Genomic DNA, 23,301 nt, shown 5'->3' on the forward strand with positions numbered 1-23,301 from the left:
TGATTCAAATTTAAAATAATGCTTAACAGGTGTTCAAAAATTACCCTGTACCAGTTTTGAGAGTGAAAATATGATGTGTAACAAAATAAAAAATTTAATTTTTATATGGTTCCCCTGTACTCTAACTCCCAATTGGAAAGTTATTGCCCTGTCGCTTCTGCTGCTAACAAAAAAAATTCCATGTTTCTAAGTGCAATATTCACAGAACTATTCAAATTTCCTCCATTTTTCACATGGCACTTAATATTGCACTTAGAAACATCGAATGTTTTTTGTTGGAATCAGGAGAGACAGGGCAACAACTAAAGCACAAGGGGACCATAAAAAATTTATATTTTTTTTTATTTTGTTACACACCATATTTTTACTCTCAAAACTGATACAGGGTAATTTTTGAACGCCTGTAGAGCATTTTTAAAATTGGAATCATATCTCTGCAATGGACGGTTAATGAGATAAAGGCAGTGCTAGCACTGCACTTACAGGATAGCCTGCATACAGGCTGATCTTAAAAGTGAATGATGTTACACCAATGTGTTACTGTATAAGGTCTGTTTTATTTTCAATTCTACAAACAAACTTTCCATTCAAAAATACTGTACTTGGTAAGTTCCGATTATCATATGTAAGTGAAATATATTTTAATAAACCAATGGTGATGGCCAATAATACTTTTAGTCTTCCATTTTATCAGTTAATTTAAAAAAAAATTTACAATAAAACTAAATGTGCCACATGAGTGTAAGTGCTGTATTTTGTGAAATTGTTTTTGAAAATATAAGTACTATGCTGCTATATACACAGTGTCCTGTAAATGCTAATACAACCTTTATCTCATTAACCGTTCATTGTAGAGGTATGGTTTCAATTTAAAAAAATGCTCAAAATGTGTTAAAAAAATCGCCTTTTACCAGTTTTGAGAGTAGAAATATAGTGTCACAAAATAAAAATATCTAAATTTTTTTAAGGTTTCCCTTGTTTTCTAACTTTCAAAAAGAAAGTTTTTGCCTTGTCTCTTCTAAGCCCAACAACAAAAATTAGTAGCCCAACAACAAAAGTAATATTCACTGAGATATTTGAATTCAGAAATCAGAGAAAAGTTGGGAAAGAAATCAAAAACTAAAGAAAAAACTAGACAATGCTTCCTTTCCCCCATTCATGTTGCTCTTTCCCAACTTTTTCCCATTTTTCAATTCAAATATCCAAGCGAATATTGCACTTAAAACCATAAGATTTTTGTTGTTGGGCTCAGACGAGGCAGGGCAACAACTTTCTAATTGGAAGTTAGAGGAGGGGGGGGGACTATATAAAAATTTAAATGTTTTTATTTTATGACACTGTATTATACCCCTCTCAGAACTACAGTCATTTTTGAATGTGTTTTGGACTTTTTTAAAACTGAAATTGACCTCTATGACAAACAATTCATGAGGTAAAAGCTGCATTAGCACTTACAAGACACTCTGTATATAACAAGCTACTATCATACTAAGAAATAAAAATTGCAAAAACAGATATTGCTGTTATTAGATTTATTAATTCTTTTTCTTGGTTGTCATAGGAATTAACACAAATTGCAAACAGTGTGCCAGTTGGCCATCAAATAAAACAGAATGTAGATCTCATAATTGCTAAGGTATGTGGAAATTTTATGCATTTAAACAGAAATAAATGTGATAATTGTATATTCACCCAAAACTATTTCTGAAGTTATTCTAAAAATAAGTTTTATTATTATGTCTTCATTGAATTTTAGGCTGTTTAACTTTGTTCCCATACATTTCATGTTTCTTGCTACTACTATGTGAAATATTCTTCAACTATTTCTATTTGTTTAATGCTTGTTTATTTTAGAAAAAAAGAACCAAAATTATAATTTTCTAACATTTTTTTTTTTGCGAATGCTTCTTAGAAATAAAATGAAATGTATAAGTTTATATACAGTAGGACTTGAAAAATCCGTAGTAAACTTAAAAAATTGGTATTTGCACCTAAAATTTTCTATATGTAATTAATAAATTAGTGTTGAAAACTGAAAAATATTTTTGGAATTTATGTCAGTGTTACCAACACCGAAAGTTCACAAATTTTTTGTCACACGATATATTTCATGGCTAAAGAATTTTTTCTCCACATATATCAAAAATAAAATCATTTTGCGATTTTTTTTTGTGATTTTTAGTTTTTTCCAATGTTTTATTTTCAGTTTCGTGGGATAAAAAACTCTTTTCATTGTGGAAGAAACAGTGACAGTACCAGGCATACTTCAGAAACTATCAGTATTAAAGCTCTGGCCAAACTTCACAAGCAAGTAAGTCATATTTTTCCAAAGTTCATTGTATATTATTATCTAGTTGTAAGTTAGTCTAATTTTATGGCATGCAATTTTCATCAGTTTTAGGAGCGTCAGAAAAGATGACAAAAGTTTTTTTCTGACTGACTTCAGTACATTAGTCCAAGTACCCTCTCAAACAATTTTTTTTTTCATTTTGAGCCACAGAACAGATAAGTGAATGTTCACATTTACATGTCAGTGGGTTACTGTTTTCATTCAATTAGTTCTGTTCCGTTGAACCATATTGCGCATATATTTTAGTACATTTTTCATTTCTTTCACTTCAAGTTTTTTATTTAATTCATATTTTTTTTACCTTGTCAATAAATAACTGAATAATATTGATACTTGAAAATACATTTTCTTAAATCATTATTTTTTTTTTTAATGCAAAGGCTATCCGAGCTATTCAGATGTACAATAGAACTCATTGTCAGTGGAACATGTTGTGTGAGCGAGCCTTTTATTGGGAAGATGTTGTTCGAAATGAAAAAAGCAGAGAAAGAACATTTAAACATACCTTTATGCCTCAACGACCAGCTTTTCTACGTTTTTTTTACTCTCCTAAAGTTGGTAAGAATTTTGTTTTGTGTAACATTTTCAATACAATACAAATACAAATACAACGCCACAACAGGCAAATTGCCCAACGAGGTGGCTGACTTAAGAACATCATGGATCCCCGAGCCCTACCTACTACTGCTACACCCCCCCCCCCCGCGGAACCCCCAATGAATCGGTATATGCGGGAATGTGCGTGTACGTGTAGTGAAACCTGACGTGAAGTTTTTTTTTTTGTTTCTCTGTAGTGCTTGTTATGTGTAGTGCTGCCATCTGCCACGAGTTTTTCAAACTATGAGTGAAGTGTTATGATTGAATGATTTATCGTTGTAGGACTGTTGCTCTCTGTGGCGAGACTTTTTAACGGGGAGATCGGCTCGCATTTGCGCCTTGAAGTTGGGGACCACAGAAAACCAACTTCAGCCGACCACCACTGTGGGGTTCGAACCCGGATCCTCGCATCGTGAATCCGTCACTATAACCACTCGACCACCACAGCGGCAAATAATTAGACTGAATCAACAGATTTCTCTTACTACATTTTATTTTCACAAGACTCCTTCTAAAACTGTAACTTCAAAATACCTTAAAAACTTCTGAGAGATGCAGATGAGGCCTGTTTTTGTGTTGAAAGAAATATATTACTTTATTCAAGTGAAGGAATGCATATGTTTCAATCTCTGCAAATTAAAGAATGTGTGAAAAATTTTATTAATTTATTTTATGTATGGGAAAATAAATTTGTTAATTATCTGATGATTTTTCTAATGTTATTTAGGTGGATATCAAATTTTTTTAGGAATCTTTAAAAAATTAAGACTGTTAGAAACTCCATTGAAGCTTGTATTTTCTTTTGTAAGATTTCACAGCAAAAATTAGTTTTGGGAATATTTTTGAAGTTTTCTCATGCTTTTTCCTCTTTTTTTAAACTCATAAGTTGAGAAAAATTGGTTGTCCAATAATACTACAGTTATTTTAAATTAGGGGAGACTGTTATACCTTGGCACATTATTTTTCAAACTTTTTTCCTCAGGCAATTTTTACTGTAAAATGTCACTAAATTCATTTTTAATGACACTATACTGTATGAAACATCATATAAATTTTAAATTACCATTTTTTTCTTATTGTAATCATGAAATATGGATTTTTGAAAAAGCAAAATGTTTCGAGGTACAGCAAGGGGTCTTGTACTTGGAATCATGCACTGTTGTATCTTGAAACAGAGTAAAATTAAAAAGATAAAAAAATACAAATGTTACAGGAAAAATAATATAATGAGTATTTTTTTATATAAATCATATATTGAAATATAAAATATCAAAATAATGACACAAATATGATTATTAATATGTATAAACAAAAGTAACAATAATGGATTTAAGAATGTATTTATACAGATGAAATGCATAATTACTCTTTATTATACTTGGAAAAAAGAAAATTATATTTCTAAATCTAGAATCTCTTTAGTTCTGTCAGTTCCTTTGATGCTTGGTGATTGCATTAGAGATACAAGATCTGTGATGTGAACATTTGCTGTATCCTTGGCACGGATAAGCAATCAAATATTTTCTTACCTCTCCTAAGGAAATTCATTTAGTAAAAGTTTTTGTTGGATGCATCTCACACTGTAAACTATGTTTTTTCAACAACTTTGACTGGGAAATAATCAAAAGTGAATGGAAGAGAAGAAATGAATATAGCAGAATGTTTTGCATTGTTCTGCAATGAGCCCTCAGCTGACTGGGAATGTTCTGTAATAAAAATCCTCATTATAGCATTTTCTGCACTTTTTCTTAAAATTCTTTCAGATTGTTCTACAGTAGCACTAATTGTTCTGTGATGTATGTCACAGGTTTCGGCATATTGTGCTTTGAGGGATATAGCTGAAGTTTTTATAAGAAAAGGTATAGAACTATAAAATTTAAAATAGAAATTTATTATATTTATTATATTTATTATAAATATAAAAAATATTAAAAATTAGTGTGTTGAGTATTCTAAGGTAAACTAGGAAAATTTCCGGTTTTATACTGTTCCAAGGTACATGATCTTTTTTGTTTTAAGGTGCACGATGCTCTATTATTTGTGAAAAATATTCATATCTTTTTCATGATGCTTGGTATGATTAAACACTTGATAAGATTTATTAGGAGAATACATAGATTATCATTACTAAATATAGTTCTGTAAACTTGAAATGTTGAGCAGAAACTCAGCGAAAACAAGAACACAATTTTTTTACTTTATGTGCCTACTTGTAAAATCTCTGTCATTATCATAGACCTAAAACCATGTTCAGTTGTAAGGTTATGTATTTCTAATCGCTTGCACTCCAAAAACATCAGCTAGAAAGCAATACTGTCAAAACTATTTCAAGTGCTTCATGGTTTACTATGGTCAAAATCCAACAATTTCCCCTATAGCTTAAATAAAGAGGAAGGGAAGTTGTGAATGTAGGAGTGATGATATGATAGTAAAAGTATGGAATTTATTTGATGTGCATTTCCATCCCAGTGAAACATGCTATGTTTTCTTGACCATTATCAAACAAGATTTTTGTGATATTTCAGCAGATTTGATAGTTAATGTAATCTTTGTGGTTTTTTTTTAGAATGGTACTGGCAATTTGTTTTCCGAAATTGGGTTTATCGCACAATTTGTGTTATTTTAACTGTCTTTGGTGCTGTTGTTGTGTGGTCTGAGATGACGTTCTTCACTCAAAGTCCAACACTATCTCTTTTTGCCATTTTTATAAAATCGGCTAAAAATAATTACATTTTTATTGAGGTAAGATCAATACTATAAAGCTTATTTTTCCTATATTTTATCCCCCATGATACCTTTCCTACTAATTTTATTGGATGCTTATTTATATATCAAATTCTGGCCCTATCACTGAATGAAGTTTATGCTTTCGATCAGCAGTTCTCAACCGATGCTCCATTTTTCCTTCCCAAGGGCCGCTCAAGAAAAATAAAATATATTAGTAAATTTGATTTTAAAAAAACCTATGAGGCTCATTCCATAGAAATTATAAACTAAAAGGGCTCAGAGCGAGTCAAAAAAGGTTGAGAACCACTGCGTTAAATATTTATTTTTTAAGGCTTCGAATGTTAAAAATTCCTAATTTGTCTTTTTCTGAACTTTTTTGCAGTGTTAAATATTGTTTCACCCACCATGTATGATACATTTTTATGAGAAAATATATTTATTAGGTTTAATTCTGACTAGGTTGTGTAAGACATCAGATATTCATATGATTTGAATTTTAATCATCTTACACTGCACAAAAACCCACAAAATTGTAAATAATTTAAATTTTATTCAGTTCATGAATTGAAAGTCTGACTGAATTTTTTATTTTTTTCCAGATTATCTCGATATCAACAATTGCATATCTATGCTTCTGCGCATATTACACTGTCTTCAGAGTTCGGTTATTGAATATCTACTATCTTGCTCCCCATCATCAAACAAATGAATATAGCTTAATTTTTTGTGGCATGTAAGTTGGTTTTCAGATTTATTTTTCTTGATGTTTTGGAGAAAGTACTTTCATGTACAATATTTTGATAGTTAATAAATAGAAACGGTATTTTTTTTTTTCAATCAGCAGATCTTTTAGGAGATATTAGGTTATTTTTTCAAGCAGATCAGATATCAGTGATGTGTTTATAGCAAATGCGGTTTTTAACCCTAAGTAATCCAGCAACAATAAAACATTGTCGTTTTGTAAGCAATGTGGAAAGTTTGCATCGCTAAAATTCAAGTTTTTGTAGTAATAATTACCATGAGTATAGTAACTGAAAGCTCCTTGCTGCAATCATGCAATATCATTCTAAAATTTTCAACAAATAGAAATGTCAAGTTCATAGATGTTTAGCTTAGATTGCAAGCACAGTTTTGAGGTAACGTAATGTTGAAACTGCAAGTATGCAAATGGCAAGAAATTCTTTGCATGAATCAAAACAAAGTTTAAATATTCGTCATTCCTAGCAACCAATAATCCACTTTACAGAAAGGAACATTCAGAGCATTTGTAATCTCACTCTTGATGGGTTGCAACTAAACGTTTATGAAATCAGCAAAACGGCAAGGCTAAGCCATGGAATTGTGGAAAAGATCACAAAGAAAGAACAGTTATTTCAATGAGTTAAGGTAGGTATGAGTTAAGGTCAGAAAGGAGTTTCATCTTCATCCGCTGTTTGCTGCTTTTAGAGGATAATGCTAGAACCCACAGCGCTGCTGCAATAAAAAATAGACATTACAAAAACTTCTAGACTTATCACCCTGTGACTATCATTTGTTTGGCCTGCTTATTTATAATATATTATAAGAGCATTAAATTCAGTTTACCGTGCTATGCACTTGCAGATAGTTTGAACTGTAAGATCTTAAATCATAATCTTATGGTAACCATACAAATAAGCTCAACTTTACTGACCAGTGTCTATGCTAATTGTAATTAATTTATTGTAACTATTTTTGAGTCTGTTTTGATAGTCTAATGCATTTTGTTGTTAATATTAAAAGTCTGAAACAGTTTTTTTAGGATTTAGTTTTTTTTTTTACTTCTTTTTTTTGACAAAGGATGCTGTGCAGGCTTACCCCACCTCTTTGTCTGAATTTTTTGGGACTTATTCACCTTGATAATCATATAACCAAGAATGGAAATATAGAAGAAACGGCATATACTAGGGTAAGAAATATTTTTATGTAAAATTACATGAGGCATGACCATCCTTGTATAAAGGTGTTTCAACCCTTTAAGCAGTTTTTAACATTTTACTGATCCGCATTGGAAATCACTAAACTTCCTGCAAAATGCCACACCTTTTTTGAAGAATATTTTTCTGATTGCGTGCAGCTGATAGTGCCCCCTTAACTCTGAGAATAATAATGAAAAAACCAAGAAAGAGAAATACTCTAGCTTTTCTATTATTTAATACTGTATGAATATTCTTATACCATCCTGAAAAGGAAAAAAAACAGTCTCTCTCCTTCTGTTATCAAACTTTGAACAAAAGTTGCATCTTCCCTCTAGCAGTTAATCTGCTGTAAGGTTAATATTTTCTGAGAATTTGAGATGTTGATGAATTCAAGAATTTTGATGCATGCATTTTTATTTAATATTTTAACTTATTAAAATTCAATTTCTACTGTAATAAAATTCAAGTATTTGGTTGGCTAGATCCAGACATTTGCTGTATACAAATCTGATAAGAAAAAATGTGGATGGTTGTGCTGAAAAAACCCAAAAAATATCACTCGTACCAAAAAACAAATTCAAAAATTATGATTTTTTAAAATAATATTAAGGGTTAATTATGTGCAGCAACTCATTTTTTCTCAGTTCTGACTAATGAGAATTCATTCCTACTCTCCAATAAAACTACATCTTTCAATGGGAAGATCTTGAAGTTCTGTTCAAACCCTGAGAGCATTCTATGGTGTAGATGGAGTTGTTTGTGATCAAACCCATAATTTTCAGTTAATCTGTTTTTTTTTTCATGCCAGTTTCACACCTTTTTCAAAACAAATTTTTGATTACTTCTGTGCTTTCCAGAATAAATTTATTGTACCTTGGAAATTGCACCTACCTACCTTAGTCTTTGTTTAAAAGACGAAAAGTTAATAAAACAGGTGGAGTAACATAAAGATATAGGTATGCCTAAACATGGATGACCCTAAGTATGGCCCCCACAAGGAGGAGGCTGACAGGGCCCGGGACGATTCTCATCATTTTTTTTTGTTTTTTCATGCCATAAATTCACTATAAAGGGACCCGTGAAAAGTCTGGTCTGGGGGCCCACCAAAGGTCCCATCCTAGGGGCCCCACATCAGGATGTGGGGGCCATGACCCTAAGGATTTAAATCAAGTAATGACAAGTAATTTTGTGCAGAAGATGTAAGAAATTTGGTCATTAAAGCGTGGATATCTTTCCTGATAAATAGAGTTCCCCCCAAACTCTATTATTGTATAATTATATCTCATTGCCTTTCTATACACCTGTCTTCAAGTTCTGTATAAAAATTTACATGATTTGGCAAGTCTTCAAAATTTGTGCATACAATGAAGAGAAAAACCAATTTTACTCTTTAGGCAAGGTAATTGCCTTTTATTGTATTGATAGGTTCTCCAAACAAACACTAGCATAAAAAAAATAATAACAGCTGAAAACACTGCTTTTAGAAAGAAGAAAACCACAGCAACTATTGTGAGAATGTTTTTTCCTAGAATAGTCGTTTTCTTCTCCAGATTGTAGGATGGTAAACTCCCTTCATTATAAGAAGAATCAATGAAGTATGGGATGCAAAATTTTGCAGTGAAATGTTTTCTTTCTCTTATAAAAATATCACTTCATATCTTAATAAATATATATTTCCCAAATGACCGTAACAGAGTGGACATTTTAAAATGGAAAAAATTTCGGACTTACAAAAAAATAGTTTTTCATAAGAAAAAAAAACTTTTTCTCAAAATTTTATTGCCAGTTTTATTCATGTATGGCACATATATAAAATGTGATTCCAAGTTTTCTGAAAAAAAAAATTGTCCTAAGTAGGGACACTTGACTGTATTACTTTTTATTAAAGCCACAATTGAGACAAAAATCAATTTCTAAACCATGGTTTTAATCAACTTTTAACTTTTATTTTTTATAAATTGCAATAGTGTGTATTTTCATCATATAAATTTTACTTGTGATTTTTATTACAGTTTTCATGCCAACACTTATTTTATTTTTTTCTAGATAATGGGACATCTTGATTTGATTCCAATCATATCAGATTACTTCAATATATATTTTCCTATTCTCATAGTTTTTGTATGTTTGGCCACTTATTTCAATCTTGGTAGCCGCTGTTTACATTTGGTGGGCTTTGAACAGTTTGTTGAAAACGACGATATGACCACTGATCTCATTGATGAAGGCAGAGAATTAATAAAGAGAGGTATTTATATATATATATATAACTGGATATAAAATGAATTGTTGCTGTGTGCATCCATGTGTTTATGTTCTGGATACAAATCTTCAATTTTTGAATAGTCCTCATGAAATTTAGCAGGGCACGACTTACACAATATGGTACTTAAATTGTTTTTATAACTTTGAAAATGTCAAAAAACAGTCAAACCATTGTTTCCTTATTTGTTACTATACGTAAGGAGAGCCGTTTGTGTCACTAGCAGGAAAGAAAACCTGTTTTGAAGAAAACTGGTATTCAATGTTTTCTAAAAATCCAAGGTCATGTGATGGCAGGAAGAGTATTTTCAAGAGGGGTGGTGTTTTTCCTTAATATTGGCTAGTCTGGAAGTGTCTCTCATGATTCACTTGAGTTGGTGATCATTATTTTATTGGTCTGAACCAAGATATGCAGATAAACACTGTCATATTTTGTGCATTTACCACTTTATTTGGGCAATGTCCAGTATTTCTGATTGCATTTTTATAATCCTGAACTCATGTACTTTTTTTACTATGAATACAGTCAAGTACACTTATAGGATACCTGGATATAACATACGCCATGGATATATCATACAGTTTCTTAATCCTTGATTTTTGTCCCATTCACTTCAATGCATATTTTCACCTCTTATAACATACCCCGTTTCAAACATACACTGTGGTTATAAGATATGGAAAAGACTCCCTTCAGTTAGAAAATAATTCTGATATAACATACTGCATGGGGGGGAAAAACAAAACAAAAACCACACACAGCTAAAAAAATATAATAAACAGTCCCCATAAGAACAATGCATTTTCTATGGATGATGCATTGAGCCCCAGGGCAGTGGTTCTCAAACTTTTTAAACCATGACCCCCTTTAGACAAGAAATTTATCACCCCCCGCACACACACACAGTGTGACTATATGTTCTGGTTTCCAATTTGCGTAAGTGAATTTGCTGTCTCAAAAACATTTTTCGGAATGCCTTTTTCTCTTGGTTCTAATTTGCGCAATTAGTTATGAATGAAATCAAATTATTTTTCAATATTCAGTTGCCAGTTCTGTTTTATTACGAAATTGGAAGTTTAGGGAGCTGTTTGTTCCTTGATTTTGATATACAATGTGATTCAGATAGAATCATCTGAGTTCAAAATGATTCTTCGCTTCGAAATATTTGCTTGACCATTAACAATATTGTTTGTCATTTCTCCCTTCATACTAACATATTAATTATCATTGTTTTTCAATTTTGAAAATACCTATATAATTTTGAAGTCCCCTGGTATAAGTATTAACTTGATACGTATTTTGATCACAAACAGAATTTAATAAAATTACATTATATGATTTTATCACTGCGTTGATTTGTTTAAATTTTAGCATTGATACAACCAATTATATTAATAGAAATAAATTAATACATAGCTACGTGTATTATTTTCAGGGTTTTTGATTTTTTTTTTAAAAATTGATTTGATTTAAATCATGATTTTTTTTATTCTATTGATTTTTTTAAACAAAATATATATATATATATTACTAACACACTAGTCTATGCACACATCTAGGCTTTCTTTAAAGAATATAAAATTAAAGAAATTTATAAACTTACAAAAATAATGACTATTTAAAAAATATTTGCAAACTAAAGATAAAGAATCATATACTTGTGAAATGTAACAGAACATTTTATTAAGAAAAGGGGAAAAAAACACTTTTTGAACAGATATCTTACATCAAGTATTAAATAATTTTACCCTGTGTGAAAAATTGTTCATTTGTTTCATTAGAAACACTAGTTTGAATGCTTTGCCTACTCTTAATCTGTTTCGCTATTTGGAATGAACTTCACCTTGAAAAAACCCTTTCAACACAGGCATCAATGATTTGGCTGTAGTTAGCCATGTTTACAAATCACGTATTGCTCTCTGTAATTGTATGTTTACCCAAAACATAAAAACTATTCCACCATTCAAAATCAGACATTGTATGAACAACCTTAGGGTGAGAAAAAAATTATTTAGCATCACTTTAGCACTTTCCCAAAAACTTTAATGTAATTGCCAAGAAACCAGAGCCACATTTTTGTTTGATAAATTCAAGACCCCTCTTCTTTTGTGACATTAATTCCCTATTAGAAGTTAGCACTGATGAGCTTAGAATAAATGCAGCAAAGTGTGCATCTGTTAATGATTGTTCATATATATTTTTATACTCTGATGACAAAACCTTTTTATTGTTTGATGTCTATGCTTCTTTTATCTTCAATTGCAGCTGGGGGTCACAACCCACGGTTTGCACTCCACTGGTCTAGGCTATAGAGTTTATTCATATTGAATAAAAGCCTGTTTTATTAATGGCTTATCTATGACAAGTTTGGCATTACTTTGAATTCAATGTTTCTAATAGACACAAAAATTATTTGTCAATACTCATATGCAGGTACAAGATAAAAAGCTGAATAATGAAAAAAATAATTATTTGCACTAATATTTTTAATTGCATTTGCATTGCTTGTTTAGCCTTATTAAAATCTTTGTGCAACCTGAATTTATATTTGTTTTAATGATCAATCAAATAAATTTTTTTGATTGTGTGAATTTTCTCATTTTGTAGAGAAAAATAAACGTTTAAGATCAGAAGATCTGGAGACAAGACGAATATTTCATGAGAGATTTCCTGTAGGTCGAGATGCCCCTGTCAATTCCAGACTAAGTGCAAAAAGCACAAGTAAATTTCTGTTTTTATTTTTCATTTTTATTTTTTTTAATGCAAAGAGTTTAATGCATACAGTAGAAGTCTGTTACGACGAGAGCTCACAACCGCAGACAAAATTATTGTTATAAGCTTGTTTCTGTTTTTGCTCTGGTAGAACTTTGTAATTCCTTATCTGCATTATAATTGCCGTTTAAATCATTTTGTGAATTAGGTATTAATGAATTGGATTGATTGAATAGGATTCCAACCTTTGTTTCATTTTTTTTAAATAACAAAGTAGCATTTTTCAAATTCTCACTTTTGCCCTTCTAGTTTTCTTATTTGTTAATTGTCTAATAATGAAAAAGAATGTATAGTGGAACAGGATTTATTCAGAGTTGGACTGGCCTGCAAAAAAATTTGAATTAACCAATTCATTATTATGGGATCTATATACTAAAATGCACATTTTTCTCCATTTCCAAAATTCAATTCACACTCTTTTTCTTCTTAAAATTAAATGTGTTTACAGTATGGTCGCACATTAGAATTAGTAATAATTTCAAAAAACAAAACACAAATACCAGGCCAAATGCCAAATGAGGTGGCTGAGATATGGGGTGTATTTTTGCAATTGAGAAATATGATGCTCGTCAAATTTGGTAGGCAAGCTTGATTTACATGAATGCTGCTGTATTCTAATTCCCATTATTTCAAAATGTAAAAATAGGCATAAATAAAGAATTATAATTATTAATAGAGGTCAGTTAATTTTTTCTTCAAATTTTATGGGGGGTAAATTTCATCTCTATAATAAAGACACAAATTTTACTTAACTTTTTTTTTATCACTGAAGGCTTTAAAAATTTTTAGTGTTTTATGTTTCTTCTAATTATTGTTTGAAAGTGTGTAAAAATCAGAATTAAATTTATTTTTTTGTGCTGACAATTTTCCATATTCCACTTTGAAATGAGCTATAGAGTTTATATTTGTTTCAGATGCTTTTTAAATTTTCCCCACATGTTCATGTAATGTTGATTCATATTCATTAAGAATTAACATATGAAAAGTAGTTTTAAAAAAATTTCACAAAAGGTATCCAAAATCTGTTGACTAATGTAACTAATATGTATTGGAAATGTGCTGATTATGAAATACCACTTTTATGTTTTTTATTACTCCAATTTAAAAGATTATGGGAATCTGAAACGTTTATTTTGAGGGGAAAAAATTGGATTCTCACTGTTGCATCGACAAATGTATAGTATTTAACACTAGAATGGCTGGAGTCATTTTGACGGTTTTTGATTTTGAAATGGTGTAATTTTGATAGTACTTGATGTACAGAGTGAGTTTTTGATGACTTTTCATTATTTCTCTACTTCTCTGTGTACAAAAATTTGAAGACTTTCTAGGTTTTGTTCTGGAGTTATCAATGTTTATACCTAGAATGGCCAAAAGCAGTCATTTTGACTGCTATGTGTAAATTGGGTATATTTTCTCATTGTGGCAGGCGTGCATTGTATGCTTTTGCTTTTAGTCCCCTATCATTCGTTGATGGCACACACAACATGAATACATATTCACTAGTAGCATACAGATAATAAAAAAAATGTTTGTTGTGCAGCAGTTTGTGTATTCACAATCAAAACACTATTTCTTATTTAGCTATAGCCTCTAATATCAGAGTTGAGGAAACTTTTTCATGATCGTTCATCCGGCATGTTCAGTTTTTTTTTTTTTTTTTTTTTGCCAGCCATACTTTCCATAAATTTTCATGCAGCATGAAAGTTGCTGTGAAAAAGCATTCTAGGGAACAGGTTCATTTAGAGTGTGTAGAAATGGCTCTTATATAGAAGATAGGCATGTTTCAACGATAATGATATTATATCGGTACTAAATGATATTTCTGAAAATGAATCTGAGTCTGAGGAGACTTACGATGCAAACTCTGGCAAATGAAAACTATGATTTTCTGCTATATCTACCCAAAAGAGTATGGGTAGATGTAGCAGAAAATCATAATCCAACAAGATCTTCCTGGAATTGAAAAGATTCTGGAAGTGACTAGTCTTTCACAGATAATACTGATAAAAAAGAAAGACAAAGAGGTATTGCTTTTTAATTTGTGTACTCTTTATAAAATAATTTGTAGAATGAAATTTTAGTAATGCGCCAGTTTTTTCCTCAATATGAGAAATTTATAGTGACATAATATTGTTATACATAGCTTGCTCAAACAACTAAATAGACTGAATAGAAAAAACCGCAATATACACATGTAAAAAGAGGCACATCATCAAAATGTAACAATGTATGATACAATGTTTATTAGCATTTTTTTCATGGTAAATCTTGTCAACAACTGTCCTTTATATTTTCATGTATAAAGTTGAAGAGTCATTTTATGGGCACCCTGTATGCTTAGAAAAGGTTAAATTTATTCAAAATCAATAAACTAACCATGTAGAAAAAGATTGTTATTCTTATTCAAAAAATTTAGAGTGATTAAATAAATTATTTTAAAAAGAAGCCACAGTCAAAATGACTGCCGGTAGCCCTTATCCTCTTCAAACCTGAAGCTTCAAAAGCAGCTAAAAAAATATTTGTCAATTTTATGTTTCTTTAGTGATTGTGGACTGTAATAGAGAAGAAAATTTTTCTGTAATGATTCAGGTGATCTAGAAATTTTAGGTACACACCTCAGGATTCACAAATGAGTGGAAGCACTTAATATTTTAACCATAGAGAATAAGTATACATCTATAGTTAGATGTATAATTATTATTTACAAATTTGAAACACAACATTATATGACATTAACTCCCAACAGGCATCAGGAATTGACATGTGTTCGTTTTATTACTCAGTGCTGATTATCAAGTGGAGCAATATATATACTATATATTACATCAAATGGCATTTCTTGAAAAAATTATTTTTTGGATTTATTGGCGCAAGGACCAATTTGGTCAAACTGCAAACAATTATTTTTCAAAACACACAAATACGTTTGACATTTTGTACCGATCACCCTGGTTCTTGATGTGCATCCTGGTAATCTGCATTTTGATGCATTTTTATCATCCATGTATCAAGGAAAGTGATTCACTCCATCCAGGTGAAAATCTTTAATGGGTTGAGGAACAAGTTTTCACTGCTTTCACTCAGGTTCTTCGTCATCTTCAGATTTATCCAAAAGTGGAGGCCTTTCTCTACGTGGAACTATATTTTCTTCATACTTGCAAAGTGCTGATGCAACAACCATTCTATATTCAATTCAAATCTTACAGACACTCAATCTTTTTTCTTTCTTTTTTTTTGTTTTGTTACACCTAACGCATTACTCAACAATGTGAAAACTCTAATAGACCATTCGTTTGTTCTTAGCACACACCGGTAATATACTAAATATCTATCCCCACCACGTTTTTTCCCAATCTATCCCTTCAGCTCTTTCCCAAGCAATGCTATGCTATAGAAGATTAAGTAAATTTTTAACAAATATTCCCATTAATTTTTTTTTAATCTTTTATATTTCATTTTCAGTATTAAAGTGCCACAACAGTAATTTCCCAGGAATTTTTCTCGGGATTTCGGGAATGGCAAATTACAAAAACTTCGCGAGAACAGGCAGACGGGAATTCTCGCTCAAAAACCCTACATGCATGTATTATAGGTTTTGCTTCACTATTGCAGACTGAAGAATGTCAACTTTTTTTTCAATATGAGTTCCTTGGCTTTTTTTATTTATGCTGCTCTTATCAGCAACTGTTTCATCATATGAACCACATTTGTTAGAGCCATCTTTCTCACTAGAAACTGTAGGCCAGTCACTGTCATCATAAACACCTAAAAGATCACTGTTGCAGAATTTTTATTTAAAAAGGCATTGCAATAATATCAGAAAACTGAGATGAAAATTCATGAACAGAGGACAAGAAAAAAAACTCATTTCCTTTTCCAACTTAATTATAGCATACATATATACTTATAATTGCTTCACATAATTATAGCATAATAAATCATTTGATTTAATCAATTTTTGTATATACAGTAAAACCTTGATTAGTCGTCACCTCATATTATCAAGAAACTGATGGCTTAATGGAGTGACGACTTAAGTGAAGTGCTGTCAGTTTCAATGTGCAATATTGTAAAAATCGTATAAATTTTAAATATTATGACATTTATTAAAATATTAATCAAAATTACAATATTAATATAGATTGCAGAAAGAATAATATTTTTTCTTTTTTTAAGTAAGAAAAAATGTATTACTTATTATGATAAAATGTACTAGAGAGAGAGTACACTTTGATTTATACTAGTAATTTTTAATTTAGACTAATCAGAGCAACTGTTAGAACAGTTAGCTTCTCTTCACAACAGAACTATTGCATATTAATTTTACATACAGATGAAATTTAATTTTAGTGGTTTAATTCTTCATCAGTAGTTCATGATACAACTACAAGGTAATCTTGAATGCAGGACTCACTTTTGACTTGAGGGGAGACTTGAGCAGGAAAAGTAAAAATTAAAAGACCTCATCTTTGGAAATAATGTCTGGTTTTTCAACAAAGATGTTTCGTTTAAATATGAAGCCTTAAATTAGTAAGGCCTATGGAGAAATCAGATCTAGCTTGAACAGTCGCTAACATTTCAAAGGCCTTAGTCGGCAAATGAACTTCCCCAGAGTAACTTTCATTACTTAAACTGTTCTGTTTTAGTATATACGCTTTCATGGTGACTTTTAAGCATATGACAATGCTGTTAACTTGTTAAGAAACTTTTTTTAAAAATGGGAGCCATAAAATAATCTGTTCCTCTATCTCAAACTTTTTCATGGTGACGAGTTAACTGAAATTAGCGACGAATAAATGAGAGTTTAATAACATTGTTGTCTATGAAAGCTAGAAGGGCCTGAAGAAAAAAGACAACTTAACTGGAGTGACGACTTATTAGGGTGATGAATTAACAAGGTTTTACTGTATATAATAATTACTACTTTTATTTTCATGTTATAATTTTTTTCAAGCACTGATTATGTATAACTAATATCTGTAGAAACAATATGATAATTACTAATGAAAATCTTATCAGAATTAATCAAACAATGCATTCCTTAAGGAAGGTAATATACATTCTACCAACAGACGCCCTTCCATCGTGCATATGTATCTTTGAAAATAATGTTTTCTTTCAAAATAGTACAGAAATACAAGAAATCTTGCATGAGATAATTTGATGTTATCACGCTTAAATTAAGATATTTGCCTGAAGTAGCAAAGACTGTTTAGTGGTGTCGCAAGTTAGATACCCGGTTCGTCTTTGTCAGAAACTTTCCTGACACAGGGGTACAACAGAAACTGCAATATGACCTCAGAAAAAGATTGCTACCTCAGGGAGCCCCCCCCCCCCCCCATTAAGGGGTTAGTGCACCAACCTCTCGATGAGTATAAAAAACAAGGCTGCCATTCCGATTCACCAATAAATTGTAGGTGCCGGTCTAATTAGCCCTCGTGTGTAGAAAATGACAGTGGTGCGACAAAAATGATCAAGCTTAAATTCACAGCTCAACGTACACATATGTGGACCAATACAATTCAATGTGCTGCATTTCAAAATGACTTAAACAACTAGAAAAAGTTATTTTCAACATGCCCCTACATTTGGTTATCTTAAAATATATCATTTTTAACTATTAAACTCTCTTGAACATTATTAAAAATTATTTTTTCAAGTATGCTTCGTCGCTGCGATTTTGTCAATCTGCCTTTGTATTCACTTTTCTCAGGCAATATCATTACGAGCTGCATTTTACCTGAATCAATAAAAAGCTTGAACTTCCAGGTATGTTCTAGAAAGGTTGGAATTAAGTGATATCTACGATATAATTAGTACCTCTGGAATGAAAAGGTTATATTGTATAATCCGGCCCTTCTAGTGTTAACAACAAATATGTCCGAAAAAGGTATACGGTATATTAATATATATATGGTATTTTAATATTTATGGTATATAATAAAAAAGTACTCCAAATAATTTAATATAGAGTAATATGGTATAAGGTATTTGAAATGAAGGAAACTAAAATTGGTCAAAAGCAAAATTCAATCAGCCTAGGACAATAAAAAGTAAAAACTACATAGTTTATGTTAATAGTTGATGATGGCAGTGGTGTTAATGGTCCATTTACAAAAGTCACAGATGCAATCTTCCTTCTCTGCCCTGTCTTAAGAGTCAGAGTTGTTAGCCTGTCAACCTCTGGTTCAAATCTTTGCCAAAACATGAAACTGGATCTTATGCTTTTGGTCATTATACAATCATATCTTATGTATTTAAAATGATTTTGAGGCAGCTAAAATAAACAGTAAATAAACATCCAAATGATAAAATCATCTTTCATGTTTATAAATTGATTTAATGTTATTGATTGTATTTTAATTATTTCTCACCTGCCAGTCAAGTGGTTAGCATGTTGGTCTTCAGCTATGCAGTCTGGGTTCAAATCCTGGTTTGGACATGGATGTGTACTCGAAGGCGCGTATCCAGGGGGACGGCATAGGAAGCTCATGCCTCCCTACACCCAAGATGATCAAAACTTTTATATTTTTGTTTAAAATATATTGAAAGAACGTTTTTATATGCTATCTTAATCAGTTTCTGTTAATTTAAATTCCTTTTATAGGTTAATAACTCAAAATTTCATGAAGAAATTCCTTGTGCTCCCCTCCTCCAAAAGGTCAATCTTGTATATTCCTTTAATGTGTACTAACACACTATTTCCCTGTACAGTTTTCAGTTCTCTTGGGGAAATGATTATGGTCAAATAAATAAAAAATGATTGCTTGCATGACTAAATGTAAATAAATCCCTTCTAAATTAGCCTTGCATAAAGTTTCCTTATTTCTATAAAAAAAAAGGACAAATCCCCCCCCCCCCATACCGAATGATGATAAATACTATTGTACATGATACCATTTTAAATTTGGTAAAAAATTAATATAATTATACATAAAACTGTAATTAAATTTTAAATTTAATGAAAAGATAAAACTTCTGTCAAACAGCATCAATTTGATTACTGTAAGAGTAAAGGTAATTCTGTTTGAGTTCTTTGTTTCCATAACAATGGAACATATGAATTCATAAAAAAAACATGATTTAAATACATGTGCTCAAAAATTTTCATTCATATAAATAATCTTTATGGGAAATCTGTGTGATCTGTCCAGGAAAATTGTTAGTTATTATCCGTGTCCTTATTAGAATCTGAACCCAGACCTGCAAAACTGAAGACTAGCAAACTAATCACTTGACTGCCAAGCAGCATGTTGGAAGTAACTATATAATTTCACTTTGTTTTAGGTTCGCTATCAACTCCTGAAGAAAATGCTCATTCAGAGTTATTAAAAAATGTGGAACCCATTGACTATACTGAGGGCAAACACTCAAATGTGTTGATGGTAGATGATAAGGACTATTCTTCATATGATCCCCCAGGTGATGAACAAACCAGCTATCATAGTTCTTCATGGAACAGAATTGGTCGACCTTCTGTGGGATTATTTGATGATGTGTAAAATTGTACGAAAAAAGCATTTTTTTATTATTTTAATTACATAATAAGGGTTGCTTGCAATGCTAATGTGACAAAGTAGTTATTTTGCATTTTTTTTTTATTATTAGTATTTTTATTTAATTTTTTGTGAGAAAAATGCTAAGTTTTTGGAAATGATTCTTCGTAATATATGTACAGGATTTGTACTTTCAGATTCAATGGTCAAACTACTCGTGCAAATTCACTCCAAATAGGGAAATAATATTCCAATGTATGATATGACATGCTTCTGAAGATTTTTATAAAAATGAAAGCTGTTGAGTAATCATGATTTATGGATCACTTCATGATTGTGATTTTTTTATCATAGAAAATGAACCCATAGAACATTTTGTATACAATTATGCTTTGAACAGAGTAAAAACAGTCAATATTAAAAAATAAATAAGGTTAAAAAAGATGCCTCTACATATGTATATTTTACATCTACTTTGATGAATTTAACTTTTATGTTGACTTTATTGGAAAGATTAAATTAATAGAAAAAAAAACTTTTTTAAGCGATCTTATATATTTTATTTCAACATAAGTTAAGATTTAATCACTTTTCACATTAGTGACATCATTCTTGTACCTAAGTGGAAATTCTGCTTATCCAGTTATCCAGTCAGGCATTTGAATTCATTTGTAATATTTCTTGAGCATGTGTTTCAGATTGCATTATTTATTTTTTAAAATTCTGTTTAGACTTGTTGGTTTTTCCTCACAACTATAATTTTCATTATTTCTCTTTTTACAAAAATACTACATTCTATAATGAAAAAAAAGATTTGCACTTATATGACTTTGATAACATATTAATGCCAACATATATGATGCCCTTTAATGGGTTTCATTATTTTAAAAAATTAGTTTTTCCCTGCAGAAATCTTTACTCTCTTTCTAGCCATTATACAAGAGGAAAAAGCAATATGGTCTAAAAAGTTCTAATCAATGAAAATATTTCCTTAAAAGAAACAGAAAAATCTGAATTATAGAGAAAAGTAATCATCATTGTAATAGAATGAACTCTAAACAGTATGTCCTAGTCAAAAAATATGATTGGTGTGCAAATGGAACAAATATAAACCACGATTTGTGTTAGCTTGTTCATTTTCGAGAACCAGCATGCATGTATTGTAGAATGGATGAAAAATTTTTGTTTACAGATTAACCATTTTCATGCATTATTTTTCAGAAACCAATGTTGAAAGTGTTGAATTTGATAGATTTCATTACAAACTGTCCATCAGTTTTAGGTCCACCCAGTCCCTGAATTGAATGTAAGACATGATCACAGGATATGATTATGAGCTTTTAGTAGTAAGAACCTACTTTGTTCATCACCTATACAATATAACCATAACACAGCAAAAGAAACCAAAGGCATTTTTTTATTTTTTATGTATTTATTTTTATTTTTTTCATAAAATAAGTGAAAATGGAACAGAAATATCATCTTGAGAATGGATGATTTTTCTCATAAATCAGAGAATTATTTAAATTCTATCATAACATACACAGTTGGGTAATACTGATATTCTTCCTTTTAAATAACAGTTTAGCAATAAGAAATCATTGTTAACATAAATTTCTTTCAATCTTATAACCATAATCTAAGGGAAATTGAAATGACATTTATTTTGTCTTTTGGTGCTCGTGTGAGTGCTTTGTTTAATTCATTTTGTCATATTTTTTCATCTACTGCTTTCACTACTTTTTTAGGAGGAAAAGGGGTCTCATGAGTCATGTGTTCAGAGTGTCTAGCAAAATAAATATTTTATTTGTTTTAGTTTTGGTGGGTTTTTTTTTTTAAATCATTGCATGATATCCTAATGCAAAGTAAATATTTTTTCACAAAAATAATGTACAAGAGTTTTATGTATCTCAAAAGTCATACAACAAATAAGTTATTCCAGATTATTTATTCATTTTTGGCATTTTAAATCCCAATGTTAGGAAAAACTACTGTAATATTTTGTTTATTTTTACTGTTTGCTGTCTTGAACCTGTTCCCACAATGCATAGTCTGGCATGTAGCGGGCAGCCTGCTTGTTGACCTGTGATTTACATATTTATTCTTCCCATGACAGGAAAGATTGAAATATTTGTTTGATGCCCGCTTGAGATGGAACTGGTTTTTCCTCTAGTTAATCTCAGGTCTTTCCTGCTGAGGTATTTGCTGTAATTTTATGGGAACGGTTAGGCCTGACCAGAGAATACATGCAGATATATAAGCCAAACCAGTTTCATGACCTGTCATCCTATGGTTTTCCAGCCGAAAGTTTTCATTCTTTTCTCAATTTAACTCAAGTTGTAAACTGAAGTTCAACCTGTATGATAATGTTAGTTACGTATTTGTTTTAAAGATTTTTGCAAACTTTTCTGGTTATTCATGATTTTGTACATTCATGAACTATTTTGTTGTAGAAAACCACTGTTATATAATTGGAATTAGTGAACACAACAGAAAAGGAGAGAAAAATTATTACTGTTATTTAAAAGATCTTGCATTGAGGAAGTAAATTATTTACTCTCGGGTATATCAAACAAGTGGTATAAATCCTTTTATTTGTACTGTTTTTTTATTAGCTATAAAATATCAGTGTTGATATCTGGTATGAACGTGAACCTCTTGACCTCTTCAATTTTTTTCATTTTTTCTGTTGATCTCTCTAAAGTAAAAATCCTGTAATAAAGCATTTTTTAAGAAAATGTTTGTAGTGAAAGGAAGTGCATAGAAACTATTACCTGTACCCTTAACCTATACCCTTAACTATTATATTTTTAAATAGTAAAAAATAAATCAGTAACTGATGAATAAATAAAAAATAGGCCTACAGAGCTCCACCATAGAAATCATATACCACAAAGGGCTCCATGAGTCAGAAAAGGTTGAGAACCGCTGCTCTATAATTACTCGTATTCCTAGCTTAATATTTTCTTCCACAAATACCACGTCCGATATAATGATAAGGCTTTAATTAAAAATCCTTTTCTTTTGCCAAAATAATTGAATGACTTTTTCTGCTCATTTCCATCTAGAAATTATATGTTCAAATCAGTTAAATGATGATCACAGTCTATGATCAAGAATGGGTAATGCCTCATTCTTATCTAATAGTAATACAGT

At 30.7% G+C, this 23,301-nt stretch overlaps 1 protein-coding gene across 1 annotated transcript in view; it reads left to right on the forward strand.

Moving 5' to 3' along the window:
• Positions 1 to 20,558, forward strand: part of LOC149080703 (G protein-coupled receptor-associated protein LMBRD2) — a 33,644-nt gene extending 13,086 nt beyond the window's left edge. Inside the window, exons 7-15 of the mRNA XM_089239916.1 lie at positions 1,562 to 1,636; positions 2,207 to 2,311; positions 2,731 to 2,908; positions 5,514 to 5,689; positions 6,274 to 6,407; positions 7,493 to 7,601; positions 9,658 to 9,859; positions 12,482 to 12,595; positions 19,937 to 20,558. Coding sequence (XP_089096042.1) covers positions 1,562 to 1,636; positions 2,207 to 2,311; positions 2,731 to 2,908; positions 5,514 to 5,689; positions 6,274 to 6,407; positions 7,493 to 7,601; positions 9,658 to 9,859; positions 12,482 to 12,595; positions 19,937 to 20,151 — 1,308 coding nt within the window. The 3' untranslated portion in view covers positions 20,152 to 20,558. The remainder of the gene's footprint in view (positions 1 to 1,561; positions 1,637 to 2,206; positions 2,312 to 2,730; positions 2,909 to 5,513; positions 5,690 to 6,273; positions 6,408 to 7,492; positions 7,602 to 9,657; positions 9,860 to 12,481; positions 12,596 to 19,936) is intronic.
• The last annotated feature ends 2,743 nt before the right edge of the window (positions 20,559 to 23,301 follow it).

The sequence above is a fragment of the Pholcus phalangioides genome, unplaced genomic scaffold (assembly GCF_987345545.1).
Source record: "Pholcus phalangioides strain wild (caught in Gottingen) unplaced genomic scaffold, Ppha-v1.0 ptg000011l_1, whole genome shotgun sequence".
Lineage (NCBI taxonomy): Eukaryota > Metazoa > Arthropoda > Arachnida > Araneae > Pholcidae > Pholcus > Pholcus phalangioides.